We start from the raw sequence: 25,735 nt of genomic DNA on the forward strand, positions 1-25,735 counted from the left end.
TATAGGTCAGCGTAACAGAAAATATTATTAGCATCAAATTCACTTACGCACTCACTCTGTTAGCAGACAAATACGATGCACCTAACGAAACGTGTTCAAGGATATTTCGTAATTTCTTGGAAAATACTATTATTATTGAGGATTTCTGAACATAGCTAAGCCATATGTTTGCTGATAGACCTAGCTGACATCGTTTTCTGGAGCAAAACAGAAGCGAATAGAACAATATCATTGATACTGTCTCTGTCTCGCATCTACTGAACATAGAGGAGATTTCATCATTGCTATGTAAGTAATACCGCTCAAAATATTTCGGTTATATACGTTATTTTTGAAATTGAGCATCTTTAAACAGGTTATTGGTGTTATATAATGTAAATATTTCACACTGTAATGTAAGCGTTAGATGGAAGTGTAATAGTTTTTGTGAAGCATGCAACAGTGATGACGTCAGAGCTGGAACATTGCCAAAACGTGGTGGACGGGTGAAAATTGTTTTCATGTTGTCTCATCCCCATACAAGAAAACATACGAGAGTACAGAGTATAGAAATACACACGAGTTAATTATTACACATTTAGGTACTGTACCGCATTGTGTGACAATATTTTTGCATTATTTTTTTAATCTGATAGCAATGTTTCATCTTAAACCCTCATAAGGGGCTCATTTATTTGCTTTATAGTGGACAAAAAGCATTTTATTCAATTTTGGAGAGATTTTGGATATGTTTCTGGACACCTAGCTATTTTAGACCACTGTACTGACTGAAAGCTTGTAATTCCCATTTGAAAATTATGCAACAGTGATTTTCTTGAGTCAAAATAGTTGATTTCTAGTGAAATACATGGATATGTTATGATTCACAGCAATGCATAATTTAGACATTTTGGATAGATTTGGAGATGCTGGGTACACTGCTTAGTTTTTGCTTCATACATCTATAGTAGTTATACATATCCACCCTTAGATTTTATGAACTTGTGGTCAAGATGTTTTTGACCTAGCACATGTATAGTTTAACCTCCTGCATATATGCAATCTCTCAGTATTTCATTGCAAACTTAAAAAGTGCAAATTTATTTTGGATTTTTGTCAAAACAATTGCATTTGTGGCACTTTATTTCTTCCAAAATTATGAATATAAACTAATCTGTGTTAGTATTGTAAATTGTACAAATGTCTTGCTTCATTTAAGCCATTTTTCAAGTCTCTGTGGTGTTCACCTCTGGAGTTATAAAGCTTTAAATAGGGTACCCCCTAAATGGGCAAGGATTGGCAATATTTGGCTTGTGCCTTAAGAGGTTAAGTGGTGGGCCGGGGACAAATGGTCGTGTCCCTCCCTGGGAACCCTCAAAGTCATTTAGCATAGGTATGTGACATCTTTGCCGCAGACACTAGAGGTGTTATACTGAGACACACTAGACACAGAGGCATGCAAACTACAGACACAGTAATGGCATGAAAAGGAAACACAATACACTACATATATATATATACATATATATATATATACACACACAAGGCTCCAGAGTGCGACCATTTTGGTCGCACATGCAACCAAAAATCTGTCAAGTGCGACTAAACATTTTCATTGGTCGCACTGGTGCGCCTGACATTTAGCAGGTCTGTCTCTGTGTGTGCATGTGTGTAGCGTTATTTTTTTCCCCCACCAACATTCTGTGAAGACCCGCCCCTACTCTGCCTCTGGTTGGCTCTGACCCTGATATTCTTTTTCGCTGAATGCGGGTGGGGGAAAAAAATAGGGTGGATTGCAGTTATATCCACGGGCACCGCGGTTTATCCGCGGATCGGGCAAGCCGAGTCACAAAAATTAAAATTCTTATTAACAGCGGATGGGTTATGGGTGGGTGAAGTAATACATAATTAATGAGGTAAATGTTAATTACATTCTCTAAAATGTGAACATATTTTAAGATTCATTTTTCGTCAGGCACGAATTAGCAGACTAGACTCTCATTGCGCCATTGCAGTGTCCATTTGTCTTAAGCAGCAATTGAGGCAAAAAAAGATACGAGAGAAAATTTAAAAAAGGAGAATAAAAAAAAAGGAAGGGCAGAAAAGTTCAGTGTGGGAGCGATTTAGTGAAATACTTAACCATGATGAGTCAAGTGCTGGGTATGTCATATGCAACAGCTGCGAAATAATGGGAAATAACGGTAATGTGTGATCGGTGTGGGTCTCTAAATCGGAGAAAATAATTTGTTCGGGTGGGTGGGAGCAGCGCACACTTTTGTTTGAGTTATTTGAGTTTGATTTATTTATTTGAGTTTGTCAAACACTTCAGCACCTTTTAAGTTTATTTTTTTTAAAATTGAGGTTATTGCGATTTCTTGTTTGTGCTGTGATTTAAATAAAGAAAAAACATTTATCTGCACTAGTGTTGCACGGCATAGCCTACTAAAACTTCGTAATTTTTCGGTACTTAAAAAAAAAACGGTTCAGTATTAGAATTTTCCGACGTTCGGTAGCCTACTTTTAGGTCAAATGTAAAAGCCAGGGAAATGTGTCTCCCGCATTACTGATTGAGAGGATGAAAGGTGTAATTTGTCTGAATCTTCGCTAGATGGCAGTAGCAATTAAGGTAGCCAAGTCAGGTGAAGTGCGCTTGTGCATTCAGCTCGTTGATACAGCACAAGCTTCGACTCAGTTCACTTCAGTAGCGACTAGCGAGAGAGAGACAGAAAAGTAATGCCTCAGGCTCAACATGTTCTCGATTTGGAAAGATTTTATTTCTGTTATGTAAGAATTCATTTCTGTTATTTAATATGGTGTTGTTCTAACACTATACGATAGGTGTTCTAATTTGGAAATATTTTATTATAGGAAGATGCTGTATTGTTATTAAAATATGCTGTTTTTAGATCTATTTCAAAGTTTGAAGATTCTAGATTTTTAGATTTTAGATTCTATTTTACCTGTTTAAAGATTCTTTAGTTTACAATTGTTTAATTATTGAAATATATTTAATATAATATACATATTTTTTGTATTGTTTAGTGTTCTAACACTATAGGCCTATTCTTATTAATATGTTGAACAGGCTTAAAGGTTGTTAATAAACCGTGAATTCGAAAATGAGGTCAACCCTTGTGGACATTATGTTTCAGATCTATTAAGGTAATTTCAGTATCGTTAGGTACCGAGTATCAAATCAGTATCGTTTAAGTTTCAAGTATTGTTTCAATATCGAGTATCGTGATACTAAACCTGGTATCAGTATCGAAGTCAAAATTTTGGTATCGTGACAACACTAATCTGCACCTTTATTCCTGTTTACAATCATTTACATAATATGTTAAGAAATTACCAATGTGTATGGGAACTGACAAAAAAGGTAACGCTTAACATGTATTATTACAGTGGTGAAAAATGTTGGGTGCACCTAAATTATGTGCTGGTGCACCTAAATTTAAAAGTTAGGTGCATCAGTGCAACCAATGTAAAAAGTTAGTCTGGAGCCCTGATATATATAGCCTATATATATATATATATATATATATATATATATATATATATATATATATACTAAATTAAACTGGGAACCTATCAGCGCTGATCATTATGGCCAAACAGTGCAATTTTTGTTTCATCCAAAAAATGTTCTCATCTTGGTGATCACCTGAAAACTTCAATATGGCTTTTTTATGCCAGTCTTAGAGTAGGGGCTTCTTCCTTTCAGGCCATGGCGATGTAGGATTCTTTTTTTAGGGCTTTTTTCAGCTTTATTAGACAGGATAGTGTAGAGAGACAGGAAGAACTAGGAGGAGAGAGAGGGAGAGACATGCGACAAATGTTGGCAGTCGGACTAGACTCGACGTCGCGGCTCGCAATGAGCATGTGGAAAGCGCTCTATGAGCTACACCACTGGAGGCCCCCGTTGTAGGATTCTCTTAATTGTGGATGTAGATACTTTGGTACCTGATGCCTCCAACGAGTTCCTTTGTTTTTGTCTTGGGGTTCTGTTGAACCTTTCGGGCCAAAGTTTGCTCAGCCCTGGGAGTTCATTTGTGTCTCCTTCATGAACCATGCAATGTCTGTGTGTTCCCAAGATTTTTATATTTGCATATAATTGTTTGTACAGATGCTCATGGTACCTTCAGTTGTTTGGAAATTGCTCCTAAGGAGGAACCGGATTTGTGGAGGTCCACAATTTGTTTTCTGAGGTCTTGGCTGAGTTGTTTGGCTGGGTTTGGCTGGTTTTCCCATGGTATCAAAGGCAAAAAGGCAGTGGCTCCAAAGGTAGGCCCTTCAATACAGCCACAGGTGCCAATTAACTCCTAATTATGACAGTTGGCTAATCAGAAGCTTCTAAAAAGTAATTACATCAATTTCTGGAATCTTCCAGACTGTTTAAAGAGACAGTCAACTTGGTGTATGTAAACTTTTGACCCACTAGAATTTTGATATAGTGAATTAAAGCTGAAATTGGGAGTTGTGAAAAACTGAGTTTGAATATCTTTAGCCTAAGTGTATGTAAACTTTTGGCCTCAATTGTATGTCATAATAATAATAATAATAATAATAATAAACTTTATTTATATAGCACCTTTCATACAGCAATAGCAGCCCAAAGTGCTTCACAGTCTTTACATTCCGTGAAAGATTTCCATCCCTTCAGTCAATCATCTCAAACTGGTTTCTTGAACATGACAATGAGTTCACTGTACTCAAATGGCCTCCACAGTCACCAGATCTCAATCCAATAGAGCACCTTTGGGATGTGGTGGAACGGGAGATTTGCATCATGGATGTGCAGCTGACAAATCTGCAGCAACTGCGTTATGCTATCATGTCAATATGGACCAAAATATCTGAGGAATATTTCCAGCACCTTGTTGAATCTATGCCACAAAGAATGAACCCCTTAGCGCACAAGCCAAATCTTGCCAATCCTTGCCGATTTAGGGGGTACCCTATTTAAAGCCTTATAACTCCAGATGTGAACACCACAGAGACTTGAAAAATGGCTTAAATGAAGCAAGACATTTGTACAATTTACAATACTAACGCAGATTAGTTTATAGTCATAATTTTGGAAGAAATAAAGTGCCACAAATGCAATTGTTTTGACAAAAATCCAAAATAAATTTGCACTTTTTAAGTTTGCAATGAAATACTGAGAGATTGCATATATACAAGAGGTAAAACTACACATGTGCTAGATTAAAAACTTCTTGACCACAAGTTCATAAAATCTAAGGGTGGATATGTAGAACTACTATAGATGTATGAAGCAAAAACTAAGCAGTGTACCCAGCGTCTCCAAATCTATCCAAAATGTTTTAATTATGCATTGTTGTAAATCACAACATTCACGTATTTCACTACAAATCAACTGTTTTGACTCAAGAAAATCACTGTTGCATCATTTTCAAATGGGAATTACAAGCTTTCAGTCAATACAGTGGTCTAAAATAGTTAGGTGTCCAGAAACATATCCAAAATCTCTCCAAAATGGAATAAAATGCTTTTTGTACATTATAAAGCATATAAATGAGCCCCTTGTGAAGGTTTAAGATGAAACATTGCTATCCGATTAAAAAAATAATGCAAAAATATTGTCACGCAATGCGGTACAATACCTAAATGTGTAATAATTAACTCGTGTGTATTTCTATACTCTGTACTCTCGTATGTTTTCTTGTATGGGGATGAGACAACATGAAAATTTTCAACCGTCCACCACGTTTTGGCAATGTTCCAACTCTCACGTCATCACTGTTGCATGCTTCACAAAAACTATTACACTAACGCTTACATTACAGTGTGAAATATTCACATTATATAACACCACTAACATATTTAAAGATACTCAATTTCAAAAATAACGTATATAACCGAAATATTTTGAGCGGTAATACTTACAAAGCAATGATGAAATCTCCTCTATGTTCAGTAGATGGAGACAGAGACAGTATCAATGATCCTGTTCTATTCGCTTCTGTTTTGCTCCAGAAAACGATGTCGGCTAGGTCTATCAGCAAACATATGGCTTAGCTATGTTCAGAAGTCAATAATAATAGTATTTTCCAAGAAATTACGAAATATCCTTGACCACGTTTCAGTAGGTGCAGCGTATTTGTCTGCTAACAGAGTGAATGCGTAAGTGAATGTGATGCTAAGAATAATTTCTGTTACGCTGACCTATAAAACGCTATTCCAAAAGCAGAATTAGACATGTTATACATCGTTAGAAAGCTTATACTCTCTCCTACTGAATAAATGAATTGTCCATCAAGCCAGACTGTACTAAAAAGGGCGACGACGCGGTAAACAACAGGTGTGGTATTACGCACAGCTATTTTGGTAGATACCCAGGCGTCACAGATGCACGTATATTTCCCAAACGGATTGTCCAAGACAATATATGAACACGCAGTCTCAAAAGGGACATCTCTACACATAAAATGTACTAAATGAATCTACTAATGAAACTAAAACAAAGCGTTTCTGTTTTTAACTCACACTTTGGTTGCAGTAGCACCGAATGTTTGACTTTAGTAATCTCGGCACGCCGGCGTGCCGACCACTAGGGGCTGTGCGGTAAGAGGTTAAGGCAGTTCTGGAGGCAAATGGGGGTCCAACCCGGTACTAGCAATGTGTACCTAATAAAGTGGCCTGTAAGTGTATATATATAATATCTTCATAATTTCGGAAGAAATAAAGTGCACAAAGGCAATTGTTCAGGCAAAAAAGCAAAAATGAATTTGCTCTTTTTTATTTTACAATGAAATACTGAGAGATCCAATTTATACATTTGTAGAACTACTAAATATCTATGAAGCAAAAACTAAGCAGTGACCCAGCATTTCCAAATATATCAAAAATATCTAAATTATGTATTGCTGTAAATCACAACATATTCACGTATTTCAATACAAATCCATTGTTTTGACTCAAGAAACTACAACTACAGTGGTCAAAAATATCTAGGTGTCCAGAAACATATCAAAAATCTCTCCAAAAATGAATCAAATGCTTTTTGTGTCAGGGTTTTCGAGGAAATGGACCGAAACGCAGAGTGGGAAAAACTCCAAAGGGGTGAATAATAACAAAGAATTTAGTTCTCTCCAGTCATTGTCTTAAAACACTTGGAAGATGGCTGACTTCAAGATGGCTGCCTCATGCGTTTTTGCTTGGTGAGCTGGATTTAGAATCCAATAAATATCTTATTTTGGAGTTGCCACCTGTTGTCTTTGGAGAACTGTTTTTTATGAACCTGTTTGGAACATTTTTTGGACGTATTGATGACAATACATCCTTTGTGAGGTAACAGAAAGGTTTTCATTGAAACCAATCAAACCATGCCACCCAAAGCTTCTAACAACACCACTGAAGAATATGTCATCATGGCTCAAGTTCATGAATTGTTGGATCAGCAAAAATACTTCTACATAACTTTGCTTGAACAACAGGAAAAAAGCTTCAAAACTTGTGTACAGATCATAGTTGATTCGTCAAATAAGAGGATTGATGATCTGTCAAAGCAAGTCTATGATCTCAAGGTGTATCTAGAAATGATCCAAAAGGAATTTGATGATTTTAAAATCTCATGTATAACTTGGTCCAAGAACTGTAATGAAACCAGGACAGATTTGGACACAATTTGCAAAAGTATGATCTCAATCTCAGGCAAGACAGACTATCTGGATGGTCAGTCAAGACGCCATAATAATGTTGTAGATGGCATTAAAGAGTCTGGGAAAGAAATGGTCCATTCTTGGACCATTATTATTCCTTATCTATATTAATGATCTGTCTAATGTCTCAAATATCCTTTCTCCAATAATGTTTGCAGATGACACAACCCTAGTTCGCTCTCATTCAAATTTCAATTCACTGATAAAGGATGCTAATGCTGGTTTAACTGCCTACGCTACATGGTTCAGATTAAATAAATTATCTTTGAATATAATTTTTTTTAAATCATTTTCAGTGGCAAAAAATCATACTCTAAGGATTTATCTAAAATTACAATTGAGTCTGTTGAGTTGCCTCAAGTGTCAACTACAAGATTCTTGGGAATTGTTGATGGGAGTTTGTGTTGGAGAGAACATACTGACTGGGTTAGCAGAAAAAAACAAAGCGTTTCTGTTTTGAACTCCTACTTTGGTTGCAGGAGCAATGAATGTCCAAGTTGAACAATCTAGGCACGCTGGCATGCCGACCACTAGGGGGTTTGCGCTAAGTGGTTAAAAAGATTTTTTTGCATGTAGAAAATATTTGCTTGTTTTAGTATGAAAGTGATGAAAATAAGATTATAATTCTAAATATGTCTAAAATACTTGTTGACACTGACTTATTTTTAGTTTTTTGTACTGTAGTGAAACTTTGCGTTTCAGCTGCTGTATGTTAACAAATAACAGATTGACATGATACCATTGCATAGCAGTTAGAACCACTCTGGGTCTCCGTGGAAGTCAGTGGTTACAACCTGTAACCTGTAACTGTACCCTTAACGGAGATTTAAAATTTAACCCAGAGTCACCTTCAAAAATAATGAAGGAAGAATAACAAAACAGTGTCCTGATGGAAGGATTTGTAATCCAGCTGGGAACTAGGCTAATACTATTACGTTAGTTTTTATTTGGCAGGATTGTTTTTGTTTTTGTCTGATTCTGATTAGGCAAATGTGATTTCAGTGCTAGTTTGTACTTGGCAGGATTGTTGTTTGCTGAACAGGTTACTATACAGGGTTGGAGTCCTGATCTATGTGGTCACTTCTGGCACTACGATCTTTACTTCACTCTAGTGTGTTTCTTTTGCACCTCTGCACCTTGAACTAATGCACTTGTTGTACGTCGCTCTGGATAAGAACGTCTGCTAAATGCCTGTAATGTAATGTAATGTAACATGCCAGTGTCACTATATGGCGAACAGAGAGGCTAAATGAGAGTCAAGGTGGAATTGAATGAAACAGAGTCAAACACACAAAATCCATTGGGCAGACAAACTAGAAATGAAGACGTGTCGAATAGAATGAGTCAGTGGTCAAACACGAAATCCGAACAAACTAGAATGGCTAGCTGAGTTGAAAGACTAATAAAATGTTATGACGATCTGGAAGAAAATGAGGCGCAGGCAGCAGAGACAAATGTAAATACAATGACAGAGCTCGTAACTGTTGAAAAAGAGCAGCTTCAGCTCAACTGCTTCTTGTAGGACTTACAGGTATGCATTCACATATCTGTTTGAGCTATAACATTTTAAGTCTCACCCGGAATGACATGCTCTGAAATTAAAAAAACTGTTCAGTGGGTTGATGAATAAGAGAAGGCTTGTGGAGCTGTGAAAAGAAAATGTCACATGTGAACTGGACATTTCCACATTTGAAAAAAATAGGTCACATGAGGTCATATGAAAAATCTTCATATTAAAAAAAAGCCAATCACATGTAAACAATTCACATATTGTTTACATGTAATTGGCTTTTTTTAAACTTGTGAACTACAATTTACGCATGCGCAAACAAAACGTGACATGAAGTCATGTGAAATTTGTATGTGGAGTTCTCATGTGAAGAGGATTTCTTTTTCCGCTCACATAAAATGTAGTGACGTGATTTGAAAAAAAAAATAGCATAAATTACTTTTTTCAACTCTAATTTTATAAGTGGGATTGTTTTTATAGTTCACACACGCACTCTTCAAATTTGATTTTTTTTTTGTAAGGGAAAGAAAGGAAAGTGGGAAAATGTATTTCACGTTTCGGTGTTGGTTCTCTTGTACATGCAGGTACTTGACACCTGCTGGAACTCAAGGCTTTGCTCCTCATTATGACGACATTGAAGCTTTTTTGGTCCAGCTGGAAGGAAAGAAGCACTGGAGGGTGTATAATCCCAGGTCAGTGAAGCATTATTTTGTGACCCAAATCAATGAATCCTTAAGGCGGCGATGCACAAACACTGTAATCCCTGATTATTTGAATTTACTTGAAAATTGTGTGGAAATCCATTGCCTAAAACCATTTAAGATTTTACTTATGGTGAAACATAACTGGTTAAGTAGTATGTTCTTAAGAGTCTAAATTGAAAAGAGTATACATTTTTAGGTCAATACAATAAATATTAGTATACACTACGCAAAATCATTAGTTCACATAAATAATTTATTTTCATCCCCACTGTAAACTGTTAGGAAAATGCAATTAAAATTGCAGGAGCTTGCTGGCAAGAATTAGGCAGCCTCAGGAGCGCATCACTACACTACTCCCAGCCTTCTGCAGTGCGTGCTGAGAGTGGACCTAACATGACCAAAACATGCCTGTCGTGGCACATTCAGTTACACCAGAAGCGTTCTTCTACATGCAGTGCACCAGCAGATTCTTGTGGACTGCTCTGGAACTGTCTTTAGAAACATGGTTAACCCTTGCAACAACATCACAGTTTTTCAGTTAGTGTAAATTTGTTATTGTTAACATTGCATGTGCTGCTATTCTTTTGTAGCCTGCCTTTTCTCAGTCTTTTTAATGAACAAATATTAAAAAGATATTTATCTTGAGTATCGTATTATCTGCTGTATTTTTAAGGTACACTATGCAGGGTTTGTACTAAATAAAGCCTGTTTACATTAAGTATATGATTCTGATTGAAAATCACTCTGCTTAGCTATTTCAGAGAACACGTTCAAGACATGTATCATGTATCATGAACAAGCTTAAAAATTCTTAAAAATTAATATTTTCAATATATTTAATATAGAGAAGTTATATTTTAGCCATATCGCCCTGCCCTAGGGGACCTGCACTAACCACTGCTCTAAGGATTAATTCACCATTGGCAAAGCAGTTAGGCTGCCATTCGGGCAGACCACAACATTGCAGTATTCTTTTGAAGAACTAAACCCTCCCCACAAGAATGTGATTAATTTCACATCCAACTGGCATGTTGACAGCAAAAAAATAAGTTTATGTTAGTGCAAGCTGATTGCTCTATTTTCGTATCAGCCATAAATAATATTCATACAAAACCTATTGTAAATCTACAGCAACATGCTGTATACAGCACCAACAGCAAAGTACTGTTCAAAATACAGTAACATTGCTGTTAAAACAAGTGAAATTCCTAACAGTGTAGGTTTTATAATTGACAGATCGGAATATGTGTCTTCCACTGTTTTCTCTTTCACGGGTCACGAGTCTAACGTTAGCTACATTCCTCGCCTCATGGTTATCCAGTGTGTCTGTTCAGTTAGTGGCAACTCCTCACGCACAAATGAGAAGGCAGAATTTCAAAATGTAGGTTTCTAGCCCTGCCAGAACTTATTATCCAGTAATCTTTACATCTTTGCAGCATAATCATTACACTGAATATTGCTAACCAGTTAATTTCATTTAGGAATGATTTCCTGTAAAACATAAAAGAATAAGTAATGGCCACTTAATTGTTTAAAGACAAAATCCGATTTTACAGTAAATCTGTTCCTTAATGCTGGGTCTTCAATACTTAATGTTGCTTTCCTTTTCTACCTGGTGGTTAATGGAATGATTAATGGCACTGAATGGCTAGAGATTCCGCTTACCTTGTCTACCTGGTCTATTTCAGTAAAAATACAGTAATACCAATCTGTGACCTGTAACTCTAGGTCACTGAAGCTTAGATAATTAAAGCACTGAGATTTGTACCCCAAAGTAAATGAATCATTAAACTTTTTAAACGCAGCTTACTGAAGTTTAAGACTTTAGTAACGCCAGGTCATTGAATCATCAGGGTGTTGTATAAACCTGGTTCAGTGAAAATAAATGGAGGGAAAATGCAATTAGCGGCTGTCACAAGTACCTATTGTGCAAAGTCCTCAGACCTCAGGTTTGAGATGCACACAGGTTTTATTTAATAATCACACACACTCAGCCATTCATTGCCACAAGCTGTCGTGTCTTTCTCAACTGCCATGAGGGTCTTTAATTCCAGGTCCTCACTGCAGCCAGAACATACAGTATAAAAATAATTATCAAATTGCCTACAACTGCAGCTGCAGACCGGATAAACCACTGCCCCCCTCTCTGCCTGCAGCCAGTTTTATGAACCACACTGCCACTACACAGAGGCGAATAATATTTTTTAGCTGGTTCATTTTTGTTGTTCTCACTTGACTGCCTATGGTAGGTTGCTTTGGGGGGGTGGATTGGGGGGGTGCATCTCGGGGGTTGATATGATATGATTTCCAGACTGCAAATTATTTACAGTAATGGCAATCTTGTAGGAATCGATGTCTATTCTGATTTTTCAGATCAGACAATGAAGTCCTGCCTCTGGTCTCCAGCCGTAAGTCATCCTTCCATCTTTTATCTAATTTGCTCTTTCATTGTTGCTGCGAAATTTGAAGTGTTTAATAGTAAGAAATGTACAAAAGTCCGGAACCACTGCTCATTGGCATGTACATCAACCCACAGTATACATTACTGTCAGTATAGGTAGCTGATTTCAAAGAATCAATGTCAAGATAGAATGCGTCGACAAATACGTTCATTTTTCATCAAATACACATGATGTAAATGTTGCTAGGTTACAGTCAAATCTCCTGAGAAACACAGATTATGGTATTTTATACCTTTCCATTGTTCCTACAAGAGTGCAGTGTGGTTTTAAGGAGCGTGATGCTAGCATTTTGACCGACTGGACCTTTGTCAAATCATGCCCTGAAGTATGATTTTATTTAAGTTATGAAATTAAGACATTGGAAGTACAGTAGTTAATTTGCATACAAAACTAGGAATCCAGGAGTGGGCAGAAACCTGGCAAATGAAATTCTATAAAGCTAAATTTCGACATGTGGAAAATAACATAAGACAGGACTGCTTTCTGAGAGGAATAAAACTGGAATGTGTTCAATTTTAAAAAGACATGAAAGTAATAGTTGTTAAAAGTTTTTCAAGTTATAGGCATTGTGCTGTAGCAGTAAAAAATCCAACGTGATGCTGGGATATATAGCCAAATGTCTTATGTAAGAATAAGTTACTATCTATCAGACCTCTGTCAGACCACACTTGGCAGTCTAAAGTGTCAAAGTGTCAAAGTGTTTTTATTTGTCAAGTGCACAGTATAACACAGGTCATTCTGAGCAAAGAAATTCTTGTGACATGGCAGGCAGCAACTACGTAGAAGCAAGAGCAAAATATCGAAAATATCTAAAATATATCAAAGAAATATCACACATAATAAAAATACACATAATATCCCACATGTGATCCCAGGGATTTATGTTGCTGGTTGAGAAGCCTGATGGCCTGAGGGAAAAAACTGTTTGTGAGTCTGGTCGTCCGTGCCCGGATGCTAGCATTGACTACCTATGCACAATACACTTGGCACTGCATTGCATTACAGTGTACGGTACATTAGGGAAATTCTGGTACTCGGGATGCTGCGATTTGTTGACATCATTGATTACGTTGATGCTGTAAATGTATCGATTTGTGTATTCATTATGGGGCCAAGCACCAAGGGTCTGTAGGACCCCTATTGTTTTTGCTGGGATTTTTAGGGGGCCGAGCAGCAAGCGTGCATAGGACCCCTATTGTTTTTGCTAGGATTCTTTCTTCTCCACAACCCTACATTTTCACCCCTTTCCCATTCTCAAAAACTTGCTGCCAATTCATTATGCATGACACGCATGCAACTGGAACTCCACCTGCAAGATTGCAATTTTGATAAAATTATTATGACCTTGCCTTTTGGCGTACATCTACCAAATTTCTTCCACATATCTACCACCTCATTTTTAACAAATGCTATATTGCTATGATGCTATATTGTTTTTCCGCCATTTTGAATTCTTTGAAAAATGCACTTTTTGTACTTTGTCTAGAATGTTTGCCCGATTCTCACCACATTTGGCATGTTTCATGTTTTCATACAGCATTTCCTTGTTTTAAATTGCGAAGGAAATTTTGCCACTAGACTAATATCAATTTAGACAAATATGGTTGACCACACCCAAAATATGTGCAGTACCAGTCAAAGGTTTGGACACACCTGCTTAAACCAGTTTTTTTATGATTAAAAATACTTTCAACTGTATAAACTTGTCTATAAACACTTAATATATCATTATATGATATCTGCACTTATATAAGCAGATAATCATAAGTGAATTGCATTCAAAAGTTTAATTTTTAAATGAAAATGGAAATCTTGTAAGATCATTTGGGGAGGGGGGGCATTGTTTTTTTATTTAAATATCTTGGTACGTATTGGTGTTCATGATGACGTCTATCTTAACAGGTGCTCCAGGAGCTGTAGAATTTTTCATATTTAAAAAAAAATAAAAATGACCTGTCATAGTTCAAAATGCATGGGATTTACATCTGTTTCACCCTTCTACCCTCCATTGGAAATATGTGGTACTGCATGCGGTGAAAATGATGTAGGAATATGCCCCATGCATTTTGAAATATGGCAGGTGGTCATTATTTTTTTTGAATATGAAAAATTCTACAGGTCCTGGAGCACCTGTTAAGATAGATGTGATCATGAACACCAATACGTACCAAGACATTTAAATGACAAAACAATGCACCCCCCCCCCCCCGCCAATGATCTTACAAGATTTCCATTTTCATTTAAAAATCAAACTTTTGAATGCAGTCCACTTAAGATTATCTGCTTATATATGTACATATATCATATTATGAAATACTAAGTGTTTATAGACAAGTTTATGTATTGTAAAGCATTTTTAATCATGAAAAAACTGGTTTAAGCAGGTGTGTCCAAACTTTTGTCTGGTATTGTATGCACCCCCTCCTTTACAGTATCAGTTATTTTCAAATCTACGACAAAATATTGGTAAGAAAATATACATTCGGTGTCGGGCTAGTGGCATATTTGTTTACTAGTCTCGATCAGCATGGGATGTTTGAAATGGCACGCCAAAACATATTATTTATTTATTTTATTTCCGATTCCTGTTTAGCCCTTCTGGTTTGTTTTCTGATTTGATCTTGTGTATGACCACTGGCTTTTTCCCTCCGATTCTTGCCTTAGCCCTTCTAGTTTGTTTGCCCTGTGATTTTGTGTTTCTGACCATTCGCTCTCGTATTCGATTCAGATTCTCACCTAGCCCCTCTGCTTTGTTTGCCGATTGGTTTTTGTGTTTGACCATTCACTCGTTCTCAACCTCGACTCTCGTTTTGCCCTCTGCTCTCCGTATCGTGCTCCTTTTAGTTAATGTGTTCCCGGCTGGACTACAAATCCTTCCACAGGGACACAAGTTTGTTATTTGGTTTTGTTATTTTTCATTTATTATTTTTGAAGGTACTCTGAGTGGAGATTTAACACTGTTGGGGGTGCGCTACTCCGACTTTTGGTTTCAGACTATAGACTAACTAACCCTTCAAAGACTAGCCAGCTTTCAGTTATATTTGGATAGGCAGATAGGAAGTGTACTTACTGGTCGGTTTGCAGTACGTTTCCCTTAACAATTTCCCTTATCATTCACCCTGTTATGGCCTGTACCTAGACCAGGTAGTAACAGCTGGCAGTGACAACCTTGGACTGTGGTGCCACATCTCCTTCTGTCAGCCACTGTGTTGCTGTGTCAGGAAATGCATTGACAAGTGGGCTTGCCCCATAATTGTTTTGCACATAGTCCCTAGCATTGTTTTTTAACAACAGAAAGAATATGTCGGTGTCTCTGTTATCATCTGTGACGCCTGAATACTCCTTCAACGTGATCATTCACATTCTGCATATATAATGGCTCATCTTTAGCCTGTTTTGACTGCATAATTTTATCGCATGCAGTGCGCTATGGTCCCCTAAGCTCTCGGAGCATCTGTCTCAGACGCTCGTACACCTGTGTGTCGGTCTTCGGACCAACAAAATCCACAATGGTACCATGTAGTATAGTGGCATTGTGGCACGGTGCATCAATTCGGATGGAATTGTTACTAGCACTATTTGTCAAACAAACCTATGTTCAAGATTAAACACAGCAACTTGGACCATTAGCCTATTCCAGTAAGCCTTTGCAAGGCAATTCGCCGACAATATTTTTGTGGGGTGTTACACTGAGAGTTTGGCTGACAATAGTCCATTTTCCATCTGCTGTTTTTAAGTTTTAAGTATAGTTTTTTTTTAAGTACAGTTCATAGCTTTAAGCTCTGCTATTTTAGTGGTCTTTGAGGACCTTGTCTGGATGGGGCTTCTGTCCTAAATGTGGGACTTTAGAACTGGACTGTGCTCGCAATCGCACTCACTATTGTCTTGTTGATGATTGTAATCCTCGTCACCAGTGATTCTGACACCTAACCATGGCAGTAGCACTCCTATTGCCTACAGTACTCAGGATCTCATCGTTGCTGTCGCTGTGCATCCCAGGCTTAGCTGAATTAGTTCATGTTTACCGTATAGCACCCACTGGAAAGCCTGTGCTTACACAATGCTTTTTCAGCTGTAACATGTAATTATGTTTCGCTTGCAGAGCACTAATCTGATGATTAAATGCTTCTGTTTGACCCAGTATATTGCCAATGTCCATGGTATACCAGTGCAGAAGGTTTAGAGTATGGTTGTCACTTTTTCCAAAAACTGAGTTTGAACGTATATCGAAATGAGAAATTAGTTTAAAATTCTACCGTCAAAATTCAAATGAAAAATTGGCAAAATGTGTAATTGTTATGGCCCAGTTTTTGTAGGGTTATTGTAATATATATGCTTTGGCACTGTATGTTTCGCTTGAGTATCCGTAGTTGAAATACGTCAGTGACGTCATGTAAAAATGTAAGTGAGATACAGGGACTGAACAGTCACACTCATGCACTCTGAACACAAACTACACACTTGTTCAAGTTCACAGTAAAAGAGTCTTGTTTCGAGAAGTAAAGAAAATAGGAATCCAGTTGGTATTTTGTATTGTTTATTATTGGGATGAGTCTGACTTGAGATGATGTTTATTTGGGAGACACAATAGTGTTATGTATTTTGAATGTATTACCTAGGCATACTGAGAAGATATGTTTATTAAAGATGTTATTGTAAATGCTCATTGATGTTTAACACTGTTGTGTAGTTCTCTTGTTTAAAAAAAGAAAAGAAGGGGGATGTAATGTATATGCATTGGCACTGTACGTTTCGCTTGAGTATCCGTAGTTGAAATACGTCAGTGACATCATGTAAAAATGTAAGACGAACATGATGGTGAATGTATTGGAAAACACAAGCTGCAGTAAAGCTCTGTTTCAGTTATAAGTTGTCCATCTGATTTACCAAACATAACAGTTATTGTCATTTTTCTAATTATTGTTGCACTATTGCTTCAGATGGAGAAGGTTCGGGTTTTGAGTCCTGGCCGGCTGGATCCTCTCTGTGGAGTTTACATGTTCTCCCTCACTTGGGTCTCCTCCGGGTACTCCACTTTCCTCCCACACCAAAAGACATGCGTACCCTTGACAAAGGCGCTGGCCTCAGAACTAGAGTTGCTTCCACGGGTTCTGCGCTGTGGCTGCCCACTGCGCCGTAGTAACTAGGATAGGGCAGGGTAGGGGGAGGAGGGAGGGGTTACAGTGGGGGGGGGGGGGGGGAGGGAGTGATAGATCCATTCTGTAATGCATCATAGGCACAATGGCAGGACCAGCAAGGGGGAAAAAATTTCCGCTTCTTTCACTGTTCTGCAGTGGCGATTCTAGAAATTGGGCTACCGTGGGTGCAATATCAACTTGTGATTGCAGAAACTGAAATGTATGATAAAGAACATTTGTTACATTTACTTTACATCAGATATGCTTGTTTCATCTACACTGAACTCTAAGCAGTTTGGTGTTAATATATGCAATTAGCAAGTGTTCACAGAATATGTTGTGTGATAAGTTCAACTAAATGAAGACAGGTTTGCTATGATGTATATGACAGTATACAGTTGAGGCCAAAAGTTTTCATACCCCTAGGCTAAAGACATTCAAACTCAATTTTTCACAACTCCACACATTTCATGTTACCATAAATTTCTGGTTTACTACTTTTTATGTATCTACTCTATTGCCATAAGAGGTCATTTCAAAATAATAGCTAAGAGACAGATATATTTCAGCCTTTGTGTACTATTTCAGAGTTTCAGTGGGTCAAAAGTTTACATACACTTTGTTAGTATTTGGTGGCATTGCCTTTTAATTGCTGAACTTGTATTGAACGCTTGGGCTAGCCTTCCACAAGCTTCTCACAATATTTTACTGGAATGTTTGCCCATTCCTCCTGACCGAACTGGTGTAACTCAGTCAGGTTTGTGGGCCTCCTTGCTCGGACATGCTTTTTCAGTTCAGTCCACAAATTTTCTATGGGATTCAGGTCAGGGTTTTGTGATGGCCACTCCAATACTTTCACTTTGTTGTCTTTAAGCCATTTTGTTACAACTTTGGAGGTATGCTTAGTAGGGCTGGATATGATATGGCCAAAAATGTTATCACAATATGTTTTTATATATTGATCGATGTCGATAATCATCATGATATATATTTAATAATAATTATAATAATGCTCAATTTACAGTTTTAAGAGTATTCTCCTTAGGACAGGACCCTAAAGAAACCAGCAGGTCAATTGTGGTTTATAATATACAATTATTTATTATCAGAACGAATAGGTGACAAACATTCAACAGAACCAACATGGCTTTACGTTAAACACAGAATAAATAAAATAAAATAATAAATATTTAAACAACTGCTGTGATTCCCATGACATCAAATGCCTTTTTTCAAACGTCTCTCAAAAAATTTCATAGGTAGTATACTGAACATTGATTAAAGAAAATAAAATAAAAACTTAAATGTTGAGGATGATTATGCTACTGTAAATTCTTTGAATATTGCACATTCTTGGCAACTTCACTACAAGTTTCCTGCAAGATAGAATAATCTGTCGACTGTCTCAGGCATTAAAGCTGCCCTATGGCAGGACACAATGTTTCCACCTGTGCTTTACATCATTGTCTTTAGTGAGTCTAAAATTACGGTCCATTCAGCTGCTCATTGCCTTAGAAACAGGATACCCACTGGGTCCTATTATATCCAGAAAATCATTAAAAACGGATTCCACAGGCAATCAGTTAATGTTTATCAAACCAGTATATTTGTGTTAAAAACCTGTATATTGTTTTTATTGGCAGAGTAACGTTATAATCAGTAGAATTTTATTTTTCCCGTTTACTTCGGGTGGCAGTAGTGAGTCAAAACCAAATGGGAAGTGCAGACTCAACATAATCAGCATTTAGCATTACTTTTCAAGTCATTTTGGTAATGATTCAATACACAGCTGTTTTATTGTGATGGATTATGACGATCATGGACTTTGCGTAACAATGCCGTATGTTTTTGGTACTTTTCGGAACAATGGGATCCAATGGCTTCTGTAATCTAAACAACACGTACTTGGGCATCTACCGTTACAGCTGATGAATGCTGCCAATTAACAGGTTGGTTGACATTTACTAAATACATACAGTGTCATTAAGGGAAAGATGAAATAACACCAGCGTTATCCTTTAACCTGTTGACACCTTAATGAATAATAAGATAGTAGGCCATAAATAATTATAAGATACATGTACAAATGTTTGAGTTAATAGCTTATCAATGGCTAGATGGAGCCGTTGGCCAAAACACTGCAGTCATGTCCAATTGTTTAATGAAACGGCCTTCACCATGTTTGCACCGCTGTCGGTTGTAATGCACACCTGGCGGTCCTTGCTGAGTCCCCATGACGCGAGTGCTTCCACAAGCCCCTGGGCAATCATCTCTGCGGTGTGGTCATCTGGAAAATATTCCGTTTGACGGCATATGCTTTGAAGATTTCATTCCTTGTTGACGTAGTGTATTGTGAGACTCATGTATGGTTTGGACGTGCGACTAGACAACATATCAGTGGTGGTAGCGAAGTGCGTGACATTTCTGAGCTGCTCTCCCAACTTTCCCCTACACTCTGCCTAGAGTTGAGGGAGTGATGTTTGGGAAAAATATTCTCGCCCAGGCAGCGCATACTTAGCATTTATGACACTCATTAGCTTCTTGACGCCCTGTTTTTCAACCATGCTTATAGGCATCATATCTTTTGCGATACAGTACGTAATTGCGCTGGTTATTTCTTTGTATCGCTTCGATTTCTTTTCGTATGGGGTAATGGCTGACAAAGCAGACACAATTGTTGGTTGTCGAACTTCAAAAGTTTGACTAGCAGTAGGGCTGGGCTGTTGGCTACTACTTCAGGGGGGAGGCTGACGATAGCATGATAGCGCAAACTCAAGCTTTCGGAGTGCTCTGTGGGGTGGTACCTTTTGAGATGGTGGAAGAGGTTGGTCGCCGACATATTTTGCACCTAATGCTGGTCTGTGCTTGGTCAGACTTCAGGTAGCCGACCACGATAGCAAACAACCACGTTTTTGGAGGCCGCGTGAAACGCGTAAAAAAAACGTCACCTATTGCTTGACCATAAGACAAGGCCTTGCACCTTCCGCGCGATTGTAAGAAACACATCACATGATCACACAGAAGCTGTGCGACCTTGTTGCTGATTGGCTATCTTGGCTGTCAACACCCAGTAGGTAACAGTGGTTACGTTTTTCTCCGGAAGCATTTTACACAGCCTCTTTAGTTGTTTAGTAACGCTTCAGGTATAATTAAAAAGAAGAAGACAAAAGAAAGGTGATACGTTATACCGTGGCGACGACCGTTATTGCACGGAATAATTATCACTGCGATATATCGCCCAGCCCTAGGACTGCCTTTAGCTTTGATTACGGCGCGCATTCGTCGTGGCATTGTTTCGACAACCTTATGCAACGTCACAACATTTATTTCCATCCAGAATTGCATTATCTTGTATTGACGACCGGAGAGACGCACCATTCCGTAAAGTCTTCTCCAGCACATCCCAAAGACTTTCAATGGGGTTAAGGTCAGGACTCTGGTGGCCAATTCATGTGTGAAAATGATTCCTCATGCTCCCAGAACCACTCTTTCACAATTTGAGCTCGATGCAGGGTTTCCCCCAGAAAAGTTGTTAGGCCCGGTGGAAAGTATCTTTTGACGGGGGCCCGGCGCGGGCCAGCGACAGACTGATGGCAGCATTAAGGTAGGGCCCTATAGTTTCTGTGATAACAGAATCACGAACGATATCGCAGACTTGAGAATTTAAAAAAGCTATAACACAGATTCCATAGAGCCCAACATTAACCCCTTAGCGCACATGCCAAATCTTGCCAATCCTTGCCCATTTAGGGGGTACCCTATTTAAAGCTTTATAACTCCAGGTGTGAACATCACAGAGACTTGAAAAATAGCTTAAATGAAGCAAGACATTTGTACAATTTACAATACTAATGCAGATTGGTTTATATTCATAATTTTGGAAGAAATAAAGTGCCGCAAATGCAATTGTCTAGACAAAAAAATCAAAAATGAATTTGCACTTTTTTAGTTTGCAATGAAATACTGAGAGATTGCATATATACAGCAAGTTAAACTATATATGTGCTGGATCAAGAACTTCTTGACCACAAGTTCATAAAATCTAAGAGTGGGTATGTAGAACTAGTATAGATGTATGAAGCAAAAACAAAGCAGTGTACCCAGCGTCTCCAAATCTATCCAAAATGTCTAAATTATGTATTGCTGTGAATCACAACATATTCACGTATTTCACGACAAATCAACTGTTTTGACTCAAGAAAATCACTGTTGCATCATTTTCAAGTCGGAAATTACAAGCTCAGTCAGTACAGTGGTCTAAAATATCTAGGGGTCCAGAAACATATCCAGAATCTCTCCAAAATTGAATAAAATGCTTTTTGTCCATTATAAAGCATATAAGCGAGCCCCTTATAAAGTTTAAAATGGAACATTGCTATCAGGTTAAAAAATAATGCAAAAATATTGTCACGCAATGCGGTACAGTACCTAAATGTGTAATAATTAACTCTTGTATGTATTTCTATACTCTGTACTCTTGTATGTTTTCTTGTATGGGGATGGGACGACATGAAAACAATTTTCAACCATCCACCGCGTTTTGGCAATGCTCCAACTCTCATGTCATCACTGTTGCATGCATCACAAAAACTAACTAACTAACGCTTACATTACAGTGTAAATTATCCACATTATATAATGCCACTGACCTATTTAAAAACACTCAATTAAAAAAATAACGTATATAACCGAAATATTTAGAGCAGTAATACTTACATAGCAATGATGCAATCTTATCTGTGTTCAGTAGATGGAGACAGAGACAGTAAATCAATCATACTGTTCTATCCGCTTCTGTTTTGCTCCAGAAAACGATGTCAGCTAGGTCTATCAGCAAACATATGGCTTAGCTATGCTCAGAAGTCCTCAATAATAATAGTATTTTCCAAGAAATTACGAAAAATCATTCACAACGTTTCGTCAGGTGCAGTGTCTTTTACTGCTACCACAGAGTGAATACATAAGTAAATGCGATGATGAGAAAATTTTCGGTTATGCTGAGATATAAAGGACTATTCCAAAAGCAAAATTAGACATGTTGTACATCGTTAGAAAGCTTATACTCTCACCTGCTGTAATGAAAGAGTCTGAAGACCCAAGTGCAGAGCTCTTGTACTTTAATAAAGCAGTCCCACAAATCCAAATCAGAATCCTCAGGTATAGTCAAAAAAACACAAGCCATGGTTAAAACAGCATGGAGAGCAAAACAGGAATCCATACAAACAATCCAAATTGTAAGACAAAGAGCAGGGTCAAAAAGCCAGGCAAATAGATAAAAAAACAGGAACAGAGTAACAAGTAGAAACACCAATGAAACCATTCAGTAGAGCAAGCTCAATACCTCACAAAGAGGTGCCTAAAACTGCAGTCCTTAAATCCCCCAGTGGTGATTAGGTGAATTTGCTGCAGGTGTGGTTAAAACTCAGGTGAATCAGAGCATGGGTGTGGCTGAACAGGGAGTTAGCTGGAGGCAGGTCCCACAGTACCCCCCCTCCACGGGCAGCAGCCCAGACAGCCTTCTGGGTGGCCGACCACAAGGCCGAGGAGCCGGACGATCTGGGCGGGTATGGTGGAATTCCACAATGAGTGAAGGGTCAAGGATGTCACTTGCTGGGACCCATGACTGCTCTCCAGGGCCATATCCTTCCCAGGCCACCAGGTATTGTAGCCGTCCTCCACGGCGTGTGGAGTCCAGGAGTGCACAGACTGAGTAGGCTGGTTCACCGGCAACATCAAGAGGGGGGGAGGATAGGTAGGACCAACTGGTGGATTCACAGGATGGAAGAAAACAGACTTTAGTAAGGAGACATGGAAGGTAGGGGTGATCTGGTACCTGGGGGGTAGCTGTAGGTGATACATCTCGGGATTCACATGTTTAACAGTCTTGAAAGGACCTATGTACTTGGGGCTAAGCTTCTTGGTGGGGAGACGGAGCTTGATGTCCCGCGATGACAGCCAAACCCGTTGACCAGGGTGGAATATGGGAGTGGGGTGACCACGGCGATCTGCAAACCTTTTCTGGTTCTGGATAGCTCTTTTGAGTTGCACACTGGCCGTCTCCCACACCTGACCACTCCAACGAAACCACTCATCAATGGCAGGAACATCACTGGGCTCTGCTTCCCATCGGAACAATGGTGGTTAGTAGCCTAGAATATACCGGAAGGGGGTTAGCATTAGAGAGGTATGAACGAGGGAGTTTTGAGCATATTCAGCCCATGAGAGATACCAACTCCAATCTGCTTGATAATTAGAGCAGTATTGACGTAGGTAACGTCCAATCTCCTGGCTGAGTCTCTCTGTTTGACTATTAGATTGTGGATGGTAGCCCGAGGATAGGCTGACACTGACACAGCGCTCGCAGAATGCCTTCCAAACCTGGAATGTAATAAAGTGAACTGGGGTCCTCTTCCTGAGACTATATCCAATGGAATCCCATAAAACCTGAACACCTGATTGAACACACATTCAGCCAGCTCCATGGCCGTAGGAAGGCCTGACAGTGGGATCAGACAGCACATCTTAGAAAAACAATCCACAATTACTAAAATGGTGGTATAATGACTGGGCAACTCAGTAATGAAGTCCATAGGAATGGGCAAGGGTTCCAACATACCTGTGGGTAAGACGCGTGAACTCTTTGACTGTGCACAAACTGGACAGGAGAGAACAAAGTCTTTGACATCATCAGTAAGTGATGGCCACCAGAACTTCTGGGAGATCAGCATATATATAAATGGCATGCCCCTTCTGTCAAAAAGTTTGATGGATTGAAACCCTGCCCATTTCCCCACCCCCTGTAGTAACTGTCAAAAAGTTTGATGGATTGAAACCCCCGCCCCCTGTGGTTTATTATTTTTAATTATAATAATTTTTTTTTTTTAATTTTATATAGTCATTGTTTAATATCGTTTTATTTAGGTTTGTTGGTTTTTAGCATAGCATATGAGTGATTTGGCATATATTTTATTTTAATTACGGACAACTTTTTTAAAAGTAATCCATGAGGGAAAGTGTTGATTATCTTTGTGCTTTTCAAACGTGTTTGAAAAGGGTAGTTTTGTGTAAAAATGCTTTAGCAACTTAAAACATATTATTGTTTTGAAACACCAATCGCCACCAAATACCCGAAAAGACAAATTAATGCGTTAATAGGGTTACATGCGTTAAAATGTTTAAAACAAGTAGAAATTATGTTAGAAAAGTTTGGTAGTTGTTTCGTAAAGTAGATTAGTTTATTAGTTAGATGAGGAGACAGCGTTGTGTGTATGAGCGTTAGTTGTGCCAAATAGAATTTAAGAAAAGCGAAAGTGTGTTAAAATTGTAAAACAAGGAAAATAGTAAATAGTTACATCTTAGAATTGTTTAAAAAGTAAAGGCAAAACGTGACAGTTGCAAGTTATCAGGCTATGTGTGAAAAGAGGTTCTTTAAAAAAAAAAAAAAACTATGGCAGAAGAGACATTTAGAGAAAGAAGACATTTAGAGACAGAAATGAGCCAAACCTAGGTTATTTTCTCTGTGGAAATCCTTCTTCGGATTGATGTCCGTAATTGTGGAGAGAGAGAGCGCGAAAAGAGCAGCTATGTCCGATGTCTAGGTCCAACTGGAATCGGTGTGACGTAGGCTGTGACGGGTTTTTGTCATGTGACAGCATAGGCTGTGGTATGTATTGTGATGGGTTTTTGTCATGTGACAGCATAATCTGTGGCTTGTCTTGTGAGGTGGAGGTCTTGTTTGCTTTGAGGGGGGCGGACTTTTCATAAATGTGCACCTATTTCAAAAGCAACGTTGTGAGACAACGGTCTCTTTGAACTGTGCAAAGATCCTATATAACATATATTTATATGAACTAGTAGCGCAACTTGGAACCCCTTTTATCATTATGTCTCCAGACGTTAACAAAAAATAGTCTATTCAATGGTAAATGGGCGGCATTTATATAACGATTTACAGTTGATGCCTCTCATTCACCAGAGCAGTTAGGGGTTAAGTGTCTTGCTCAGGGGACACTTCGACACACCAGAACCGGCAACCCTCCGACCGACAGACTGCCGCTCTTACCTCATGAGCTAAGTCGCCCCTAGTAGAGCTTTTGGTTATTAAATATTTATATGAACTAGTAGCACAAAGCAGAAACCTTTTTATCATTATGTCTCCAGACGTTAACAAAACAATAGTCTACTATGGCCTGCAGAATAGAGTTGCAATATAATAGTAGCCTAGGTCTAATTCTTATTTTTACGTAGGCTATAGCCC

The 25,735-nt window shown here is 38.3% G+C and overlaps 3 protein-coding genes across 12 annotated transcripts in view; 2 read left to right on the forward strand and 1 right to left on the reverse strand.

The window, feature by feature from the left end:
* The window catches only part of LOC135257884 (NADH dehydrogenase [ubiquinone] 1 beta subcomplex subunit 1-like), a 417,122-nt gene that overhangs the window by 188,976 nt on the left and 202,411 nt on the right, over positions 1-25,735 (reverse strand). The gene's annotated exons all lie outside the window — the stretch shown is intronic.
* The window catches only part of hmbox1b (homeobox containing 1 b), a 424,932-nt gene that overhangs the window by 138,162 nt on the left and 261,035 nt on the right, over positions 1-25,735 (forward strand). The window lies entirely within an intron of this gene.
* Positions 1-25,735, forward strand: part of riox1 (ribosomal oxygenase 1) — a 148,896-nt gene that overhangs the window by 48,921 nt on the left and 74,240 nt on the right. For all 3 annotated transcript variants that reach the window (XR_010330787.1, XR_010330786.1, XM_064341080.1), the window contains exons 7-8: positions 9,759-9,866; positions 12,252-12,286. Coding sequence is in view for 1 of the 3 variants with exons in the window: in XM_064341080.1 (XP_064197150.1) it covers positions 9,759-9,866; positions 12,252-12,286 (143 nt within the window). In the remaining 2 variants the exon portion in view is untranslated. The remainder of the gene's footprint in view (positions 1-9,758; positions 9,867-12,251; positions 12,287-25,735) is intronic.

This window comes from Anguilla rostrata, chromosome 6 (genome assembly GCF_018555375.3).
Source record: "Anguilla rostrata isolate EN2019 chromosome 6, ASM1855537v3, whole genome shotgun sequence".
Lineage (NCBI taxonomy): Eukaryota > Metazoa > Chordata > Actinopteri > Anguilliformes > Anguillidae > Anguilla > Anguilla rostrata.